The sequence below is a fragment of the Piliocolobus tephrosceles genome, chromosome 17 (genome assembly GCF_002776525.5).
Source record: "Piliocolobus tephrosceles isolate RC106 chromosome 17, ASM277652v3, whole genome shotgun sequence".
Classification (NCBI taxonomy): domain Eukaryota; kingdom Metazoa; phylum Chordata; class Mammalia; order Primates; family Cercopithecidae; genus Piliocolobus; species Piliocolobus tephrosceles.
In genome coordinates, this window is record NC_045450.1 from 4,393,207 (window position 1) to 4,414,221 (window position 21,015).

The 21,015-nt window shown below is 55.2% G+C and overlaps 1 protein-coding gene across 1 annotated transcript in view; it reads right to left on the minus strand.

Annotated features, from left to right (window-relative positions):
• The window catches only part of CORO7 (coronin 7), a 63,966-nt gene that overhangs the window by 31,996 nt on the left and 10,955 nt on the right, over positions 1 to 21,015 (minus strand). Inside the window, exons 6-9 of the mRNA XM_023225868.1 lie at positions 19,931 to 20,007; positions 8,775 to 8,825; positions 2,064 to 2,150; positions 1,506 to 1,588 (exon numbers count right to left, since the gene is read on the minus strand). Of these exons, the coding sequence (XP_023081636.1) occupies positions 1,506 to 1,588; positions 2,064 to 2,150; positions 8,775 to 8,825; positions 19,931 to 20,007 (298 nt within the window). The remainder of the gene's footprint in view (positions 1 to 1,505; positions 1,589 to 2,063; positions 2,151 to 8,774; positions 8,826 to 19,930; positions 20,008 to 21,015) is intronic.

Consider the following 21,015-nt stretch of genomic DNA (forward strand, 5'->3'; position numbering starts at 1 on the left):
GCAGGGAAGGGGCTGTCTGACCTAGAAAGGTCTAGAAGACAAGATGCCAGGCAGCTCCGGGCCCAGGATGGGGGACATGGGGACAGATCCTAGACGTGGAGTCTGAAGGCCCGAGAGCTCTGCCTCCTCAAGGCAAGGCAGGTCCCACTGACTCCTCCCTGAATCCCCAATGCCCAGAGCAGGCAGGAGGCTGAGGGCAGCCCTGACTCTGCCTCTCGCCCTCTATGTGACTTCAGGGAAGGTGCTGAATCTTGCTCATCTTTGCCTCCCTCATCTGTAAAATGGACCTTGCCAGCTTCTCAGCCCCTCCCTGGGTGTGAGAGGATGGGAGAGGCCGTCACTGTCACCCTGACCCCTACCCCTCCTCTGGGCGGCTCTCAGCCAGGGGAAGCCCTTGGCAGGAGCTCTCACTGATATTCAGGTGGGACCTCTTTTGGGGACTCCCCGGAAGATCCCACAGCCTTCTTTACCCCCAGACACATACCCTTGCTGCTCCCAGAGCCTGGACAGGTCATTGTTGCCTGTGACTCAGTTTCCTCAGTTATGCAATGGAAGAAGGAATAAGCTTGCCAAGGACCACCCCTTTCCTGGCTCTGACGTTCTCGGATCCCCCTGTCTGCGAAGGTTCCAGCAAGGCCCTCATGAGTCACGGGTGAAGCTTCAGAAGGCAGATGGAGTCCCTGCCGCTCCACCCTGGCCCTGCCTGGCTACGTCTCTGAACACCCCCAGCCTCAGTTTCCCCAGCTGTGTTGTGGGTGGTCTGAACGGATGGGTCACTCATAAATGCTTGCCCTGGGCCTCCTGGTGTCTGGCTCCAGAGCCGCAGTGGGCCAAGGCCAGAGCGTGCCTGGCCAAGACCCCGCCAGGCACTGCCAAAAGCCCTCTCCACACGCTTCTGGGGGCAGACGGAAGGATGAGGTGCACTTGGAGCCCCCCAGGCTGCCTGGACACCAGCCTCACCTGGGGACACACCTCAGGATAGAACAAGACAGCCATATGGCTGGTGCGGAGTAGGCAGCATAAACCTCAGTGGGCCGCATAAGCCAAGGCCCACCTCCACCTCCACCTCTACCTCTACCTCCAACCTGCCAGGCTGTCCAGCAGTGCGCACGCCCACCCTCCTATCATAGCCTGGAGCCTCCCTGGGCCTCAGCCCTACCAGAACATCCACAGAAAAATGAAGTGCATTCTTGCATTTCCGGACCACACCCTCTCCCTGAATGCCAAGCATGACTGTGTCAACCCCCCGCCATGAAACCTCTGGTGACCAAGGGCCCACTCTGCTACCAGGGGCCAGAGGGGTGCCAGAGCACCTGCTGTAGGTGACACCTGGAAGCTTCAGGGGTACAGGGCCAGGTGTCTGTTGCAAGGCCTTGCAGCCCAGATCAGGTACCCAGAACAGCCCGGAGATCAGCCCGCCTCACTGACAGGCCGGATCAGGCGCCCTTGCCAGCGGTGCCCTGGGTCATCAGCCCCCCAGCCCACCCGCGTGTCGCAGCTCCTACCCCGGTGAGGTGTCCAAGGTGAGGGAGGCCAGGGCGTTGGAGAAGACCCGCGTGTCCCACAGCTTCACTTCATGCTCACGCATCTGTAGGGAGGGCGAGAGAGGGGCTCAGAGGGGCCTGTCCCTCAGAGCCCCATCCAGGGGCTCCCGGGAAACCCAGTGCCTGAGGGTACCGCCTGACACAGTGCACCTGCCTCAGAGCAGGGCTTGGAGTAGGGATGGGAGTCACCCCAAGGAAAGAGAGTTTGGGTTTTCATGTTCTGCCCCTTTAAGAACCCTTAGGTGACAAGGGATGAGGGGCGGTTCCCTCCATGGACTCGGTCCCTGTGGGGCCACTATAGCTCCTGGGGTCAGGCTGAGCTATTACAAATGGAATCTGCCAGTTTTCAGCAGCCGTCAGTCCCCTGAGGCTCTGAGACCCGGCTGCACAGTCAGGCCGTATATGGACAGGCCTGGAACTGGCCCTCAGTCCCCCGCCTCCCACTGGCTTCGTCCCTGCCCGAAGGGCTGGACACATCCCCACCTGGCCATGCCCTGCTCCTCCAGGAGGACCCCCTACCTGGTTGAATCCAGTAGACACAAGGTGCTCCCGGGAGCCCGTCCATGCCAGCCGGCTATCCCTGCCGTTCTCATGGGCCTGTGTGCTCTGCAGGAGGCAAGAGGTGGACCTGAGCCCCCAGGCCCCCTGCTGGCGGGCGGGGCCCCCTGGACTGGGCCTGAGCTGGGGAACTTCTGCTGCCCACCTGCCTAAAAGCCTCATAGAGGGTGGGAAGGGCTGGGTCCTTCTCCACGTCCCCACTGGGACCAAAGGTGGTCTCCAAAGCACTCCAGGGATCAGTCCCACCTCCGCCCCAGCTGAGGGCAGCTCTGCGCCCACAGGCCAACCTGACCGCTCCTCCCGAGTGTCCCTCCTCCCGAAGAGAAGGCTGCCTCGCTCCCCAGCTCCAGGCCCCTTCCCTACTGCACCAGGGGCTGAAGGTACTGGCACTTTCTTGCCCCCACGAGCTGTGTGATCCGGGGGACACCACACTCGCTCAAAGTGTCATTTCTCTCGCTTGTGTAAGGGGCACCCGGTGCGGTGCCACCCACTTCCCAGGGCTGTTGCCATGTGGAAGGGCAGAGCTTGTGGCAAAGCGCCGTGTAAATCGGCGGATTTTGAGGATCACTGCCGCCGCCCCAGGCAGGAGGCAGGGCCTGGGACCCACCTCTGGGCAACGTCCAGAGAACGCCAAGCAGTGCCTCTCCTGGCCCTCCCAAGGTGCTGGAGTTGCCAGCAGGAAAGCTCCCGGCCCCCGGGAGGAGAGGGAAGCTCAATGGTGGGTGGGGCCCTGTCCTCCTGGGCCCTGGCAGTAGGGAGCTGAGGGGGCCAGAGGAAATGCAAACAGCTCCTCCCAGTCACCCTGGCCCCCGGAGCCTGAGACGAAGGACCCTGTTACCAAAAATAGCTCACCCCAAACCATGGCCAGCTTCCTCCGAGCTTCCCACGATCTCCTTGGGAATGAATGAGGGAGGGAAGCAGCCTGCGAGGAGCTGGCCCGGGGCCCCCTCCCCAGCCCGTGGAGGCTGACTCCAGCGTGGGAGACCATCGGAAACGGCTCCAGGTCCCGTCCTTCGAGGGGCTTTTCTCACTGTTCCCTTCCCACCAGGCTGCGGCCGGCACAGGAAGTTGGGGCTGGAGCCTGAGAACCAAGGCCCCACTGCCCTCTCTCCACGTAAGAGGGGATATCGGGTCAGGACAAGGGTCGAGCCATTGGCCAGCCCTGCCCTCGACACCCGGAGAGGGTCACAGTGTCATTCAGACTCCTGCCTTCTCGGTGTTTAGTGTGCAAATACCCATGTGTGCACAGCCCACCAGGTGGCTCTTAGTTGGTCCAAAAGCCATTCATTCATTCAAGAAACACACAAGGCCTCCCAGAGACCAGAACTGTGCTAGGAGCTGGCGGTGGGGCCAGACGGTTCTCAGCTAGAGGGCAGGTGCTGGGGGGAAGCAGTGCCCCTCGCTCATCTATCTTCTCCTCATACGGATATTTGAGCCACACACTATTCGAGATGACATGGTGAACAAAATGGGAAAAGTCCCCGTGCCGGTAGAATAAACACGTCGGGGAGGCAGATGTAGGCCAAACAGAAATCAGTGTGTCATTCCATGTGACTGTGCCTGCCGTGGGGGCACCGCACAGTGTTAGGGGAGGAAGCTCTGGAGGTGGACCCAGGAGAGCCCCAGCCCAGCCACCACGGCCACCTTCCATGGTGGGTCAGTCACCGGCTCTGTGCCTCAGTTTCCATGTCTGTAAAAAGCACTGTAACAGAATTTACTTTTTTTTAAACCTTTCCTGTGGTGCTGAAGGACCCACTTTTGAAGACGGCCATAAGGAGTAAGAGGGAACGCTTGTAGAAGGCTCAGGATTGTGTCTGACACGTGTCACGTGTGCATGTCTCACAAGTGATAGCAGGGTACCGTCAGAGCGTAAGTGAGGGAAGACCTAGCGTCATTCCCACTAGGCTGTGAGGGTTGACAGGCGTGAGCCAGGTATGGGAACTAGCATCCGCAAAGAGTCGAAAACTGGACGCAGAGAGACCCACTCAGCCAGCAGATGGGGATGCAGGAGGTGGAGGCTGGGCCAAGCCTGCAGGATTTCCCCAGGGCTACCACTGAGCACTTTTCACCTAGGGCGCACAGGCTAAGGCTGGGGTGGGACATCCCTTGGCCTGTATCTCCCACCTTCCTAATTCACATGTGGGAAGCCAGAGGTGCAGAGAGAGGAAGCCATGGTGCAAAGTGGCCCGGCCCCAGCTGTCTCCTCCACCTGCACAAGAGGGCTGCGAGGCTCAGAGTGGTGATGAGACTTGCACAGAGTCGCGGATAGGAGGCAGCAGGGAAGGGAGGAGGACCCGCCCAGGACCATAGCTGCCCCAGAAACACTCTGGTTTCCAGCAAACATCCTGGGCCAGCTCTCGCTCCCTGGAGTATTCAGCCCAGCCTTCAGAGCTCCAGGTAAGAGCTTTGGCTGCGCCCCGCCACTCCCCACTGTGGGGACACCTAGCTCAGTTTGCCCAGAGACCTCAGGAAGCCCCCAAGTGAGGGAGGGGGTCAGTGGCCCACCCCTTACTCTGTAACTCCTTATCAATGGAGTGATCACCAGTATCAAAAATGAGAAGTAGGCTGGGTGCAATAGTCCCTGCCGTAATCCCAACACATTGGGAGGCTGAGGCGGGAGGACTGCTTGAGCCCAGGAGTTCTAGAGCAGCCTGGGCCACAAACCGAAAACTTCTCTCTTAGAAAAACAAACACTAGGCCAGGCACAGTGGCTCACGCCTGTAATCCTAGCAATTTGGGAGGCTGAGGCGGCAGGATACCTGAGGTCAGGAGTTCAAGACCAGCCTGGCCAACATGGTGAATCCCCATCTCTACCAAAAATGCAAAAATTAGCTGGGAATGGTGGCAGGCGCCTGTAATCCCAGCTACTCAGGAGGCTGAGGCAGGAGAATCACTTGAACCTGGGAGGTAGAGGTTGCAGTGAGCCGAGATTAAGCCCTTGCACTCTAGCCTGGCTGACAGAGCAAGACTCTATCTCAAAAAAAAAAAAAAACCCAACTAGCTTGACGTGGTGGTGCGTGCCTGTAGTCCCAGCTACTAGGGAGGCTGAGGCAGGAGGATCCCTTGATCCCAGGAGGTCAACGCTGCAGAGAGTCGTGATGGCGCCACTGCACTCCCACCTGGGTGACAGAGCGAGACCCGTTTGCCAGCCTCAGCAAGCCTCAGAGAAGAGCCCTCTCTCCAGCTCCTCTTTCTCCTGGGTAGGGGGCAAGAACAGGGGCTACAGCTGAGACCCAGGCATCCTGTTACCCTGCATCCCTGAGGCCCCCCACAACCTGGTTCTGAGAACAGAAGGGGCTGTGGCAGGGCAGGAGCAGTGCCAGCCCCCAAGGGGTGAGGAGGGGAGGCGTATGCCCACCCCTTCATCACCATGGCAACACTTCCTGTGCAGGGCAGGATGGTTCCAGGAGCAGCCCTGGCTCCCTGCTTGGGTAAGGGGACCTGCTTTAATAGTGAGACTCCCCCACTCACTCCCTTCTCTCCTCTGAGGCTCACCACCCCCAACTGGCCTGTCTGATGCACTGGGGTTCCTAGAGGGCTCAGTCTGGGGCCCCCTCCCACCTAGACAAGGGTTCTGAGTCCTCCACACTCATTTGGGGCTGCCACTTCCTCAGAACAGCCTGGGCTCCAGAGCCTTACCCAGCCTCAGCTAGGCCAGCTGTATAGGGAAGGGGCGGCAGTGGGGGTCCGGGGGGTTCTACAATCAGATGGGCGAGCCTGCCTCTGTCACCCTGAGGTGGGACCCTGGAGAAGCCACAGAACCATCTGACCCTTGGGGTCTACACCTCCAAGGAAACGGAATATGCCAAGTGCCTGGTGCATAACAAAGGCTCATACATGCAGTCTAAGAACCAAGCAGGGGTGTGAGCAGGAGGAGTCACCCCAGGGTCCCCTGCTCTAAGCTCATGCCTGAGGCAGGGCTCCAACAAGACAGTGGCGGGTAGACTCCCTGGCCCACTCCGGGCTCTGGGACAGCACCAGGGCTCAGGTGGGGTGGACCCACAGAGGACAGAGGTTGGATGGAGGGCAGGCGGCTCCGCTCCCTGACCCCCAGCCACACCCCACTAGGCAGGAAGGAGGGTTGCCAGAGAAAGCGCTCCCAGAAGGCCTCTCCCTCAAGTCGGCCCCTCGGCTCACACCGGCCCTGGCTGCCAGCAGCGGTTTTCCTAATAGAAGCCAGGTGTGGGCCAGATGCCCTGGGCGGAAGTGGGGGGCAGGGCCACACGGAGAGCGGCATTCCAGGCTTGCTGCCCCCGCACCAGGGCCCGAGCACAGGCCCCAGCCAGCAGCTGGAAGGGGTGGGAGCCACCCACGCTCTTCCCAGGTCTCCTCGCCCCAAAGCCCTGCAGGGGGGCTCCCTCCAGAACCAGATCCTCTCTCTCTCTCTTCAAGGAGCTGGGAGCCCCTTGGACAGCAGCCACTCTATCCCCACCTCGGCATCAGTCACCGCCCCCAGCCCTGCTGGAAGAGGAGGAGAGAAAGGAGGAAGGCTGGAAAGAGGGGGCGGAGGAGGGGAGAAGAGGAAGAATCACGTGGGCCCAGCAAGCTGGCTCAGAGCCATGCCTGGTAGGTCAGGGGCAGAAGCATAGGTGCCCCAGCAGTGCCCTGGCCTCTGGAGAGGAGAGTGCAACCTGAGAAAGTGAAGGAGGCTGGAGGAAGCCTCCGTGGCGCCTTCAAGCTGAGCCTGGGCCCCGCTTTCTGGGCAAAGGCTTGGAGGTCAAAGAAAGCTACCTAGTGAGGATACCGCGCACACCCACACTGCCTTGAGATGCAGACAGCCACCATCTACCAAGCCCAGGTCCCACATGACGAAGAGGTCAGCCAGCCTCACCAGCAAGTATGACCAGGGTGTGGCCAAAAACACTCTGCCTGGCTAGTTTCACTGGTTAAACGGGAGTCCTCTCAATCTTCAGCTGGACAAAAGTGGAACTGACTGTACCGTTTGGACTAAAAAATGGCAATCTTCCATGTGACTGGGTTTCTCTCCTCAGTCTTATGTGCGTAGGGGGCTCTGGGGCTCCAGTCTAACGCTAGTTTGGTTTGGGCTGGTGGTTTGCCCTTGACCCCGGGTGAGGAAAAAGTCCTAGAAATGGGGAGGAGGTATCTGTGATGGGCCTAGGTCTTTGCTGGGGAGCTCCTCTCCTGAGCTAACAGCAGGACCCTAAACTTCACCTTCCTCAGGAAAGAACCCTCCTCACCTTCTAGAAAGTTCTTTTTAGAAATGTAAATCCACGGCTAGGTGCGGTAGCTCACGTCTATAATCCCAGCACTTTGGGAGGCCGAGGCGGGCGGATCACAAGGTCAGGAGTTCTAGACCAGCCTGACCAACATGGTGAAACTGTCTCTACTAAAAATACAAAAAAATTAGCCGGGTGTGGTGGCGGGCGCCTGTAGTCCCAGCTACTAGGGAGGCTGAGGCAGGGGAATGGTGTGAACCCAGGAGGCGGAGTTTGCAGTAAGCCGAGATCACGCCACTGGACTCCAGCCTGGGCGACAGAGTGAGACTCCATCTCCCCCCAAAAAAAGAAATATAAATCTACTCATCGTACTTCTTGCTTAAAACTCTCTAATGGTGGCTGGGCATGGTGGCTCATGCCTGTAATCCCAGCACTTTGGGAGGCTGAGGCGGGAGGATCACAAGGTCAGGAGATTGAGACCATCCTGGCTAACAAGGTGAAACCCTGTCTCTACTAAAAATACAAAAACAAAATTAGCCAGGTGTGGCGGCAAGCGCCTGGAGTCCCAGCTACTTGGGAGGCTGAGGCAGGAGAATGGCGTGAACCCGGGAGGCGGAGCTTGCAGTGAGCCGAGACTGAGCCACTGCACTCTAGCCTGGGCGACAGAGAGAGACTCAAAAAAAAAAAAAAAAAAAAAAAAAAAAATCTGATGGCTTCCCACAGCCCAGGTGACCACAGGCCTGTTTCCCCCAGCACCGCTCGTGCAGACTCCTCAGACGAGCCCGTCCTCCTCCAGGCCATCTGTGCCTGGCCCCTTGGCATTATTCAGGCCTCCACTCCCCAGCTAGTTACTCAGGGAAGCACTAAACCAGCCCAGCAAGAGAAGCCCCCAGCAACTACCCCGGGACAGGGCCCTGTCCCAGGATTGTTGCTCCTGCCTACAAGGTCTCTGCAGGGCGAATGAATGGTGCCCCAGTGGCTGCATGCCTGCAGCATGAGCCAGGTCCCAGCTTCCCCGCTCGGAACTGAAATGGCCACGCACACTCCATGCAGAGGCACAAATGAAAACACGCTCAGTTCCTGGAGCCTATACGTTTTGATAGGTCCCACCCAGGGTCTTCCTGCAGAGGACAGGACCTGTTTCTTTTTGGCTCCTCTGCAGCTGGTCTCTGCTGACCGTGCCAGGGTGAAGGTCTCAAAGGAAGGAAGTGGGGATCTCAGATCACTGACTAAAGCCACAGGATGGCCTCCGTGGAGAGCCTGGGGGAAGCTTAGCTCTGCCCACCCTGTGATCAAAGCCAGGCCCTCCCAGGACCCAGAACACACTTCACAGGAAGAGCTCCCAGCAGTGATGGCCCACCTCCTGGGGACCCCTGGTGCTGCGGAACATGTCCGCCAGGACCCCAGGCCTGCTCTTACCTCCACCTGCTAGAACCACTGGGTCCTCAGCCTCAGTGGAGGCTTCAATCCACCCCGGCTTGCCCACACAACTCACCTGAGAGGCCTGAGGCTTTGTTCTGGGGTCAAAGATCCGCAGCTGCTTGTCCTGGAAAAGCAGAGAGGAGGAAACAACTTGCAACTAGGGCTGGAGGGTCCCTGGAAGCCAGCCTGTTCCCCCACCCCCCAGCTCTGAGCAGCCCATCCCCAGCACACAGGGCTGGCATCACACACCAGGGGCTAGAGGGTCCCTGGAAGCCAGCCTGTTCCCCCACCCCCCAGCTCTGAGCAGCCCATTCCCAGCACACAGGACTGGCATCACACACCAGGGCATCCCTCCTCAGCCCTGTGCCTCCTTCTCAGCACAGCAGCAAGCACCACCCAGTCCCGCAAAAAAGCAAGCTCAGCAAGGAGTGCTCAGCTTCCTGACACCTACTCCACACCAGGCATACCAGACACTGGACCCCTCCTAGTCTTCCAAGCACCCTATGAAGTGGTACTATCACCATGACCCCTCACAGACAGACAAATGGAGGTCCAGAACCAAACTCTAGGCTGTCAGAGCCCCACACATGCTCAGCCCTATGCTAGGCCCAGCCTGGAGAGGCTCACGCGACGACCTTATTTCTGCACTTACAGAATTTAGCATTTAACCAGGAAAATGAGCTTACACCTCCGAACCATCCATTTGGCAGTAACTGATTCAGATTATCCAAAGAGAGGATGGAAACAGACAAAAAGCAGAAAAAAATGTACTGAAATAAAACACCCATACTTTGTATAGGTCCTTCTTTCTGTGGAACAATCTGTGTGTGTGTGCATGCACACGTGTGTGTACACAAACATGCACCACGTTTGGCCATAATAAATTAAGTGCAAAAGGAAGTTGTAGAATAACACGGCATAGTGTGATTCTACTGTGGTAAAAATCAATAAAAATCTCCATTTGTGTGACCATGATCCTGTTTGTTTTTATTGTTACACAGCTGTCATATAGTCCATACATTTTACACGTTTGCTGAGCAACGAGTAAGGTCTAGACTAACACAGGCCGCTGTGCTAATGCTGGGTACCAAGTATGGGGAAGGTGGGGGCTGGTTAACTTTTCCTTTTTACATCTTAGCACAAGTCTATTTTGTTTCATTCAGCATAGATTCCTGTTTTCCTATTTTGAAAAACAGTAAACAATTCGAATTTGAAATGAAAAACACCACCAACCAGGCATAGTGGCTCACGCCTGTAATCCCAGCACTGTGAGGCTGAGGTGGGTGGATCACCTGAGGTCAGGAGTTCGAGACTAGTCTGGTCAACATGGTGAAACCGCGTTTCTACTAAAAATAAAAAAATTAGCTGGGTGTGGTGGCAGGCGCCTGTAATCCCAGCTACTCAGGGGGCTGAGGCAGGAGAATCGCTTGAACCTGGGAGGCAGAGGTTGCAGTGAGCTGAGGTTACACCACTGCACTCCAGCCTGGGCAACAGAGTGAGACTCCGTCTCAAAAAAAAAAAAAAAAAACAAAGGAAGAAAAACAACATCCTTTGCACCAGCACACATTAAAAAAAACTTGAAATACACATGCTCCTCAAAATACAATGGAGTTACATCCCAATAAACCCATCTTAAATTGAAAATATAGTAACTATGGCCAAGAGCAGAAGCTCATGTCTGTCATCCCAGCACTATGGGAGGCCGAGGCGGCAGATCACTTAAGGTCAGGAGTTCGAGACCAGTCTGGTCAACAAGGTGAAACCCTGTCTCTACCAAAAATACAAAAATGAACCAGGCATGGTGGCAGGCACCTGTAATCCCAGCTACTCAGCAGGCTGAGGCAAAATTGCTTGAACCTGGGAGGCAGAGGTTGCAATGAGTCAAGATCATGCCACTGCACTCCAGCATGGGTGACACAGCAAGACTCTCTCACACACACACACACACACACATACACACACAAAGGCCAGGCACAGGGGCTCACGCCTGTAATCCCAGCATTTTGGGAGGCCAAGGTGGGCAGATCACCAGGTCAGGAGATCAAGATCATCCTGGCTAACATGGTGAAACCCTGTCTCTACTAAAAATACAAAAAATTAGCTGGGCGTGGTGGCGGGCGCCTGTAGTCCCAGCTATGGGAGGCTGAGGCAGGAGAATGGCGTGAACCTGGGAGGCAAAGCTTGCAGTGAACCGAGATCACACCACTGCACTCCAGACTGGGTGACAGAGCAAGACTCCCGTCTCAAAGAAAAAAGAAAAGAAATATATATTAAGTAAAATTTGCAGACCAGAGAGTCTTTGTTCAAAGAATCACCAGTGCTTAAAGTGTGAAAACTTGTGGTTATGTATCACTTTCACACCATCGTAAAGTAAAAAAATTGTAAGTCAGGGACAATCTGTACTTAGTTATAAATCTAATAAAATATATACAAGATTTATATGAGGACAACTGCAAAACTTTGATGAAAAAATCAAAGAAGATCTAAATAAATAGGTAGTTCATGTTCATGGATATAGAATCTCAATACTGTCAAAAAGTCAATTATTCTCAACTTTATCTATAAATTCAACAGAGTCCCAATCAAAATTCCAGTAAATTATTTTGTGGACAAACTGATTTTGAAGTTTCTATGAAGAAACAAAAGACACAGAATAGCCAACCAGGTGCTGTGGCTCCTGCCTGTAATTCCAGAACTTTGGTAGCAGCCCAAGGCTGGTGGATTATTTGAGGTTAAGAGTTGGATGATCAGCCTGGCTAACACGGTGAAACGTCATCTCTACTAAGAACACAAAAAAATTAGCCGGGCGTGGTGGCACACGCCTGTAATCCCAGCTACTTGGGAGGCTGAGTCAGGAGAATCACTTGAACCTGGGAGACGGAAGTTGCAATGAGCTTGCAGTGAACCAAGATTGTGCCACTGCACTTCAGCCTGGGAAACAGACTGAGGCTCCATCTAAAAAACAACCCAAAAAAGCTACCGTAGGCCATGCACAATGGGTCCTGCCTGTAATCCCAACACTTTGGGAGGCCAAAGTGGAAGAATTACTTGAGCCCAGGAATTCGAGACCAGCCTGAGCAATATGGCAAAGTCCATAAATGGACAGTTCTCTCTTTGTGTATTTTTTTTTTTTTTTTTTTGAGATGAAGTTTCACTCGCCACGTAGGCTGGAGTGCAGTGGTGTAATCTCGGCTCACTGCAACCTCTGCCTCTCGTGTTCAAGTGATTCTCTTGCTTCAGCCGCCCGAGTAGCTGGGAATACAGGTGCCCGCCACCACGCCCAGCTAATTTTTTGTATTTTTAGTAGAGACGGGGTATCACCGTGTTAGCCAGGATAGTCTCAATCTCCTGACCTCGTGATCCGCCCGTCTTGGCCTCCCAAAGTGCTGGGATTACAGGCATGAGCCACCGCACCTGGCCTTTTGTTTGTTTGTTTTTGAGACAGAGTCTCGCTCTGTTGCCCAGGCTCAAGTGCAGTGGTGCGATCACAGCTCACTGCAAATCAACCTCCTGGACTCAAGCGATCCTCCCACCTCCGCTTCCCAAGCAGCTGGGACCACAGGCACAAGCTGCCAAGCCCTGCTAATGTTTTAATTTTTCTTTTGTAGAGATAAGGTCTCATTATGTTGAGCAGGCTGGTTTTGAACTCCTGGCCTCAAGCAACCCTTCTACCTCAGCCTCCCAAAGGGACAGCATTACAGGTGTGAGCCACCAGGCCTGGTTTAAATATATGTTTTTAAAATATATATATAGAAATGGCCAAAAAGCATATGAAAAGGTGTTCAATATCATTAACCATTAGAGAAATACAAACCGAAACCACAGTAAGATATCCCCTGACACCCATTAGGATGCCTATTACATTTTTAAAAATAGCAAGTGTCAGGTCGGGCACGGTGGCTCATGCCTGTAATCCTAGCACTTTGTGAAGCCAAGGTGGGGAGAATCACTTGTGGTCAGGAGTTCGAGACGAGCGTGTCCAACATGGTGAAACCCCCATCTCTGCTAAAAATACAAAAATTAGCTGGGCGTGGTGGTATGCACCTGTAATACCAGCTACTCGGGAGGCTGAGGCAGGAGAATCACTTAAACCCAGGAGGTGGAGGTTGCAGTGAACCGAGATCATGCCACGCACTCCAGCCTAGGCAACAGAAAGAGACTCCATCTTGAAAAAAAAAAAAAAAAATAGCAAGGCGGGGCGCAATGGCTCACACCTGTAATCCCGACACTTTGGGAAGCCAAGGTGGGTGGATCACGGGGTCAGGAGTTCAAGACCAGTGTGGCCAACATAGTGAAACTCCGTCTCTACTAAAAATACAAAAATTAGCCAGGTTTGGTGGTGTGTGCCTGTATTCCCAGCTACTGGGGAGGCTGAGGCAGGAGAATCGCACGAACCCAACAGGCGGAGATTGCGTGAACCGAGATGGCACCATTGCACTCTAGCCCGGGTGACAGTGCGAGACTCTGTCTCAAAGAAAAAAAGCAAGCAAGTGTTGCTGGGTACATGAAGTTAGAACCCTTGCAGACTGTTGGTGGGATCGTAAAATGGTGCAATTGCTATGGAAAACAGTATGGCAATTCCTCAAAAAATTAAAAGTAGACCTATCATGTGTTCCAGCAACCCCACTTTCGGGTACCTATCCAAAAGAACGGAACGCAGGCCACAAAGAGATATTTGCACACCCGTGTTCATAGCAGCACTACTCGCAATAGCCAAGAAGTGGAAACAACCAAGATCTACTGAATGATAAATGGATCAACAAAACGTGGTCTGCGTGTCCTGCGCAGCCTTCAGAGGCAAGGAAGTCCTACTGCACACATCCAGTAACCCGTGATGACGCAGCATTCCATGATGCTCAGAGAAATCAGTCAGCCTCAAAAGAACAAATAGTATATGACTCTGCTTATGTGAGGCATCTAAAGTAGCCAAATTATACACACAGAAAGTGGAATGGCAGTTCCTAGGGGCTGGGAGGTAGGGCAAAGGGAAACTGCTGTTTAGTGGGTATAGAGTTTCAGTTCTGCAAGATGAGAAAGTTCTCAAATCTGTTTCACAACAGTGTAAATATACTTAACACTACTGAACTGCACACTTAAAAATGGTTAAGACGGTGATTTTTGGCACTTTGGGAGGTCAAGGTGGATCATTTGAGCCCAGGAGTTTGAGACGAGCCTGGTCAACATAGTGAGATCCCTGTTCCTACAAAAAATTAAAAATAAAAATGTAGCTGGGTGTGGTGACTGGTGCTAGTAGTCCCAGCTACTTAGGAGTCTGAGGTGGGAGGACTGTTTGAGCCTTGGAGTTCGAGGCGGCAGCAAGTTTAAAAAAAAAGAAGGTAAATTTTATATGTGTTTTCTTACCATAATTTAAAAAACAGCTATTAGCCCACAAAAGTACACTGCTAAGTGAAAGAAGCCAATCTGAAAAAGCTACATACTACATACCATGTAATTCCAACTATATGATGTTCTGGAAAAGTCCAATATACAGACAATGAAAAGATCAGCGCTTGGCAGTGATCTGGGAGGAGGGAGGAAAGGATGAATAGGTGGAACCCAGGGGATGTTCAAAGCAGTGAAACTATTCCCTAAAGTGGTTACATCAGGCATTTGTCAAAACCCATAGAACATACAACACAGACTGAACCCTCATGTAAACTGTGCACTTTATTTAATAACAATGTATCAGGCTGGGTATGGTGGCTCAGACCTACAATCCCAGCACTTCAGGAGGCCGAGGTGGGTGGATCACTTGAGGTCAGAAGTTTGAGACCAGCCTAGTCAATATGGTGAAACTCCTTCTCTAAAAATAAAAAAAATTAGGCCAGGCGCAGAGGCTCACACCTGTAATCCCAGCACTTTGGGAGGCCAAGGTAGGCAGATCACCTGAGGTCTGGAATTCGAGATTAGCCTGACCAACAGGGAGAAACCCTGCCTCTACTAAAAACACAAAATTAGCTGGGTGTGGTGGCACCTGCCTGTAATCCCAGCAACCCGGGAGGGTGAGGCAGGAGGATCGCTTGAACCCTGGAGGTGGAGGTTGAGGTGAGCTGAGATCGTGCCACTGTGCTCCAGCCTGGGCAACAAGAGCGAGACTCTGTCTCAAAATAAAACAAACAAAAAAGTAGCCGGGTGTGGTGGCACGTGCCTGTAGTCCTAACTACACGGGAGGCTGAGGCACGAGAATCACTTGAACCCAGGAGGCAGGGATTGCAGTGAGCTGAGATCACACCACTGAGCTCCAGCAGTGCAATAATGATAATAATAGTAACAATAATAGTTTACCATTAGTTCCTCAATTGAAACAACGTACCACACTCACGCAGGATGTTCGTCACAGACACTGGGGGAGGAGGTAAGGAATATGGAAAATTCTTGTACTACCTGCTCGCTTTTTTTGTAAACTTAAAACTGTTCTAGAAAATAGTCTATCAATTAAAACAACCCAAAAAGAAATGCAGGGCAAAACCAAGTGAATTCCCGCTCCACATGCAGCCCCTCCCTGGGGGATGAGTAGCCTCCCCGCTACTAGCAAGCTCGAGGCTAAGTGCTGGACTCTGGGGCCTGGAGGTTGTCATGAGAAACTGCAGGGAAGAACTTTGACCTGGTCGTGGAAGGACAGAGCTTGTGCTGGGAAGGGAAAGACATTTGAGGAAGGTAAAACAGCATGAGCAAAGAGGTGGAGAAAGCAGCTTGCTGGTGTGTGGTGTTGGGGGAGGAAAGGCCACGTGAGGAGGCAGATGGTGGGAACCAAAGGGGCCGTGGGCACATGCATGGCTGGCAGAAGTGGGGAACTGTCTGGAGAGGGCCTCAAAAGCCAGGTCTCCCTGGTCTGCCTCGGCAGGGCCCCGGTTTTATGCCGCTCCTGGCAAAGCCCTGCCAGCTGCAGTTTACCAAGGACCTGCTACGTGCCAGGCGGGCACCAGGTACAGCCCAGGGACTGGCTCGTACCACTCCATTACTCCACAGCCTCGGGTTCAGAGGGACGGTGAGAGACAGAGAGAGGAGGATGAGACAGACGACAGAGACCAGAGAGAGAACAGCGAGGGACAGCGAGGGATGAGAGAGGACAGAGAGGGAGAGAAACAGAGGACAATGACAGAGCGGGCCAGATAGAGCAACTGGAGATCAAGGACAGAGAGAGAGGACAGCAGGAGACAAGTAGGACACAAGGGACAGCAAGTGACAGAGGCTTTAAGGAGATGAAGGGCAGGACGTGACATCCAGCAGCCAGGGCTACTCCTGCCCCACGGAGCTGCAGAGACCAACAGCCTGCATCCCGATGCCAACACCACCATTGACCAGCTATGACGTGGGCAAGCCCCCGAGCCCCTGTGGTTTATTTTAATTTTAATTTTTTTTGTTTGAGGTTTTAGTTTGTTTGTTTTGAGATGGAGTCTTGCTCTGTCGCCCAGGCTGGAGCACAATGGCGTGATCTCGGCTCACTGCAACCTCCACCTCCCAGGGTCAAGAGATTCTCCTGCCATAGCCTCCTGAGTAGCTGGGATTACAGGTGCATGCCACCATGCCTGGCTAATTTTTGCATTTTTAGTAGAGGCGGGGTTTCACTATGTTGGCCAGGTTGGTCTCGAACTCCTGACCTCAGGTGATCCGCCTGCCTTGGCCTCCCAAAGTGCTGGGATTACAGGCGTGGGCCACTGTGCCCGGCCAGTTTGGTGTGTGTGTTTTTTTTTAAAGAGACAAGGTCTTGCTTCTCGCCCAGGCTGGAATGAAGTGGTTCAATCCGAGCTCACTTCAGCCTCCAACTCCTGGGCTCAAGCAATCCTCCTGCCTCAGCCTGGGACCACAGGCGTATGCCACCATGCCTGGCTAATTTTTGCATTTTTTTGTAGACATGGAGTTTCACCATGTTGCCCGGGTTGGTCTTGAACTCCTGGGCTGAAGTGATCCTCCCACCTCGTCCTCCCAAAGTGCTGGGATTACTGGCATGAGCCAGCGCCCGGCCACCCGCCCAGCCCTGTGAACTGTGAGGATGCGGACAGCGCCACCCCTGGGCAGGGCTGGGCGCTGGGGCTAAGGGCGGAACTCACAGCATACACTCCATGAGGGCAGCTGGGCCACCGGGTGCAGGAGCTTAACGTGGGGTCCAAACCAGAGTTCAGAGTGCGCACTAAGGCTGCTCTGGCGCAGCGGAGAGGAACTGACTGGGCTGCAGAGGCCACGTCCTTCCCCGCTCACCAGGCTCAACTATGCCGGGAGTAAGGAGAGCAGCAGGCCGGGATGGGCCATCCGTGAGGAGAGCGCGCCCCCTAGCGGCCCCTGCCCCTTCTCTCCCAGCTCGGGACGCCCCTTCACCGCAGTGGGAGGAGCTGAGAGGGAGTAGGAGGGAGCTTTGGTGATCCCGGGAGGCAGACCTGCTCACACAGCGGCAGGACGGGAGTGGGAACCTGGGGCACCGAGGCTTCCCCGTCAGGAAGGAGATGGGGCGGGGGTGGGGGCACACTCTGGTGGGAAGTCCCATGACCCCTCCACCCCCCTCCCCATCAGGCAGCCCGTGGCATGAGCAGCTCCAGTGTGGAAACCCAGAGCCAGGTGCCGCAGCAAAGAGGGGTGAGGCTCGCTCCTGCTGTGGGGTGGGCCCATCCAGCAGCTCCAGCCACAGCTCAGGACAAGCCCTCGCTCTCTGCACACTCATGGGCATCACCGGCTGCCCTACTACAGTCAGGCCGCCCCCCACTCCCGGCTCCATACTGCCAGGGTTTCCAGCGTAGGATACCCCACCAGGACCCGATGTACCCGCTTTACAGCAAAAGGAGGCGGCAGCAGACCCAGGGCTGAGGTAGCCATTGGCCCTGGACTGTGCTAACGGGTGCGGCTTGGAGGCAATGCTGCATCCCCACAGGTGGAATTCCTAGGTCCAGGAACCAGGGAAAGGAGCGGGAGTTGTTCCACTAGGCATCACTCCCACGACCCACTTGGGACATGTGTGCTTCTCATCCCTGCAACTTTAAGCTCTGGGTTTAGTGGGGGAAACACATCCACTGGGGAAGCAGCAGGAGCTCCTCCATACTGTGGACTCCTCTGACTTCCTGCAAGACGCCAGCAAGCAAGCAGAAGAGAGGCCAAGCCGGCGGCCCACGGGGTTGCTCACTGTCCTTGCCTGCACAGCTGTGACGGTAAATGGGGCTCGGACTCCCAGGAAGAGGACCTGGACCACCACACCAGTGACAGAAGGGCAAGAGACAGTTTCTCAAAGAAAGGAGATGTCACAGTCCCAAGGCAGCCATCCCTGAGTCCTGCTGAGACTGCCCAGGCCATCCCCTCTGCCTGGGATGCCTGTCCCCTCCTTCACAGCCAGGGCTCATCCCTCAAGGACCGGCCTGGAGCTCCCTCTGCCTGGGAAGCCATCCCCAGCAGGGTTAGGCCGGAGCACGCATATCAGGTCTCCCCAGAGCTCAGGTCTCCCCAGAGCTCAGAACCTTATTGGTCCCCAGAGCTCAGGCCAGTGTCTGGGACTCTGCTCAACAACCACCACAAAGGAAAATCTGATCAAGACTGGGAGAGGGGCTTCCACAAAAGCAGAGTACAGAAAAGAAGGTTAGACTAGGGTCCTTCCGAGTATGCAGAGCCCTGGGGCAGGATGCTCAGGTCTGGCTGGCCTCCCCGCCTTGCTGGCTCCTGTTCAGCTCCATCCCCAGGCTTCTCAGCCGTTCTTCATGTCTTCAGGCTCGGCACACCTCCAGAAGCGCCCTGACGGGTGCCTCATTCCCAGCAACCCCGACAGGTCTTCAGAGACCCTTGGCGGTACCCACAGCTGCCTCCCTGGGGAAGCCCTTTGGCCCTGGTCTCAGGCCCCAGCCCGGTCCTGGCTTTCCTCCTCCCACCTCCTCCCCTGTGGGCTCTCCTCATCCCCTCCTAGGGGTAGCACTATGCGGTCAGCATATCAAACAAACAGGACCTTTTCACCTGCAGCCGGATTCTGCTCACAGCCCCTCCGGCCAGACCCCACTGACACCTCCAGGTACCACTGGCAGCTCAATGAGGCTGCAGGCACCCTGGAGCAGCTCTGCCCAGAACATTCACACCAGGTGCCCCTCTAGCACCCCCTCCCTGCCACAGCACATCCCCTTCCCAGTGACAGGCCTCTCCTACTGCCTCAGGACCACCATGCCTCCCACCCAACCCTTCTCCAACACTTGGCTTCCTCCTCCCAGAGGTCTCCGCCACCCCCGGCAGAGAACAGCTCTCACATCCCTGCAGGCTGTCCCACATCCCACATCCCCCTGTAGACGCTGCCCCTCCTGCCACGCACTGTCCATGCGGTTCCAAATGCAAATCCGCTCTCCTTACTATACCACCTGCCCTACTCTGGCCTTTAACACTTCATTGCCACTAGGGCACAGTGGCTCACGCCTATAATCCAAGTACTCTGGGAGGCTGAGGCGGGCAGATCACAAGGTTAGGAGATCGAGACCACGGTGAAACCCCGTCTCTACTAAAAATACAAAAAATTAGCCGGGCAAGGTGGCGGGAGCCTGTAGTCCCAGCTACTCGGGAGGCTAAGGCAGGAGAATGGCATGAACCCGGGAGGCAGAGCTTGCAGTGAGCCGAGATCACGCCACTGCACTCCAGCCTGGGCAACAGAGCAAGACTCTGTCTCAAAAAAACAAAAAAAAAACAAAAACAAAAACCACTTCATTGCCTTCCCATTACCCCTACGGCAACAGGCACAACCCTTACTTACCACCCAGCACCCGCCTGCCCCGCACCCGCCTGTCCTCGTCCCAGATCTGAGTCCCTGTATCCCTGGCCTGCCCAACCAGCTCAAAGCACCATGTCCCTCTTGCAGAGCCCAGGTCACGGATCCTCTTGGCTGTACTGTCCTTGACGGAAGTCACCTCCCTAGCAGCTGGGGCCTGGCCCAGCACCTGTGGCCAAACGCTGCCTAACAAGAGTCTCACAGAAAGACTGGCGGTTAGGACAGACCAGACGGGGCCAGAGGAGGCTGGGTGAGGGTGGGGATGTTAGGGCGCAAACCAGGGACCAGCATGGGCTCTCATGTGACAGGGGTCCAGGCAAGGTAGGGACTTTGAGATGTAGGTTAGTGGGGGTGTGAGGGGCAGCTAGCGGACAGGGCACACAGGTAACCATCCTGACCTCAGTGCTCTGCTGCCCCCTAAACAACAAGCCTGGGAGGCCCAGCCCAGGGGGCCCCAGCCCAGGAGACCAGCACAGAGCCCCACAGGGGCTCCCCGCCTGCCTGCTCACCTTGCACGCCGTGCCCACCAGGGCTCCGTCCCGGCTCCAGATGGCGCTCTGCACCAGGTCCCCATGGGCCACCAGCTCTGCAGAGAAGCAGTCACAGTTAGGCTCTGGGCAGCGAGGGCATCAAGGGAAGTGGGTGGGGGTGGGCCTTGCTGGGGGGAACTCCCAGAGCAAAGGCAGCAGCTACGAGGATCCTTTTCAGCCAAGGGGGTAAGGGCAGCAGCTCCTCCCAGACAGGCTTCGCCTGCACCACAGGCTGCTTCCTTCACCCCACCTTTGTGCAGCTGTACATCACTCAACTACCTTCCGAGGCTCCCTGCTCCTGGCCTGGCTCTCTCATCCCTCCCAGGCTCGCTTCCAACATCGCTCCCACCCCATAGGGTCACTCCCATCCTAAGCCTCTACACCTGCCATCTATACCCTCTCCCGCTAGTGTGAGGTATTAAAATACACCTCTACATCCTCTGCAACTCCTGTTCCAGGTTAAATTGTGCTCCCCTAAAAAGACGGTGAAGTCCTAACCTCCACTACTTTTCGGAGACTTGCTCTGTCACCCAGGCTGGAGTGCAGTGGTGCAATCTCAGCTCACTGCAATCTCTCCCTCCGGGGTTCCAGCAATTCTCCTGCCTCAGCCTCCCAGGTAGCTGGGATTACAGGCACCTGCCACCATGCCTGGCTAATTTTTGTATTTTTAGTAGAGACGAAATTTCACCATGTTGGCCAGGCTGGTCTTGAACTCCTAACGTCGAGTGATCTGCCCACCTCAGCTTCCCAAAGTGCTGGGATCACAGGCATGAGCCACTGCACCTGGCCTATTGTTATTATTTTTTGAGACAGCATCTCGCTCCGTCACCCAGGCTGGAATGCAGTGGTGTTATCGTAGCTCACCGCAGCTTTCACCTCCTGGGGTTCAAGTAATCCTCCCACCTCAGTCTCCTGAGTACCTGGGACACAGGTCATGCCACCACGCCTGGCTAATTTTTTAATTTTTTGTAGAGATTGTATCTCACTATGTCACTCAGGCTAATTCTCAAAATCTTGGGCTCAAGCGATCCTCCTGTTTTGGTCTCCCAAAGTGCTGGGATTAC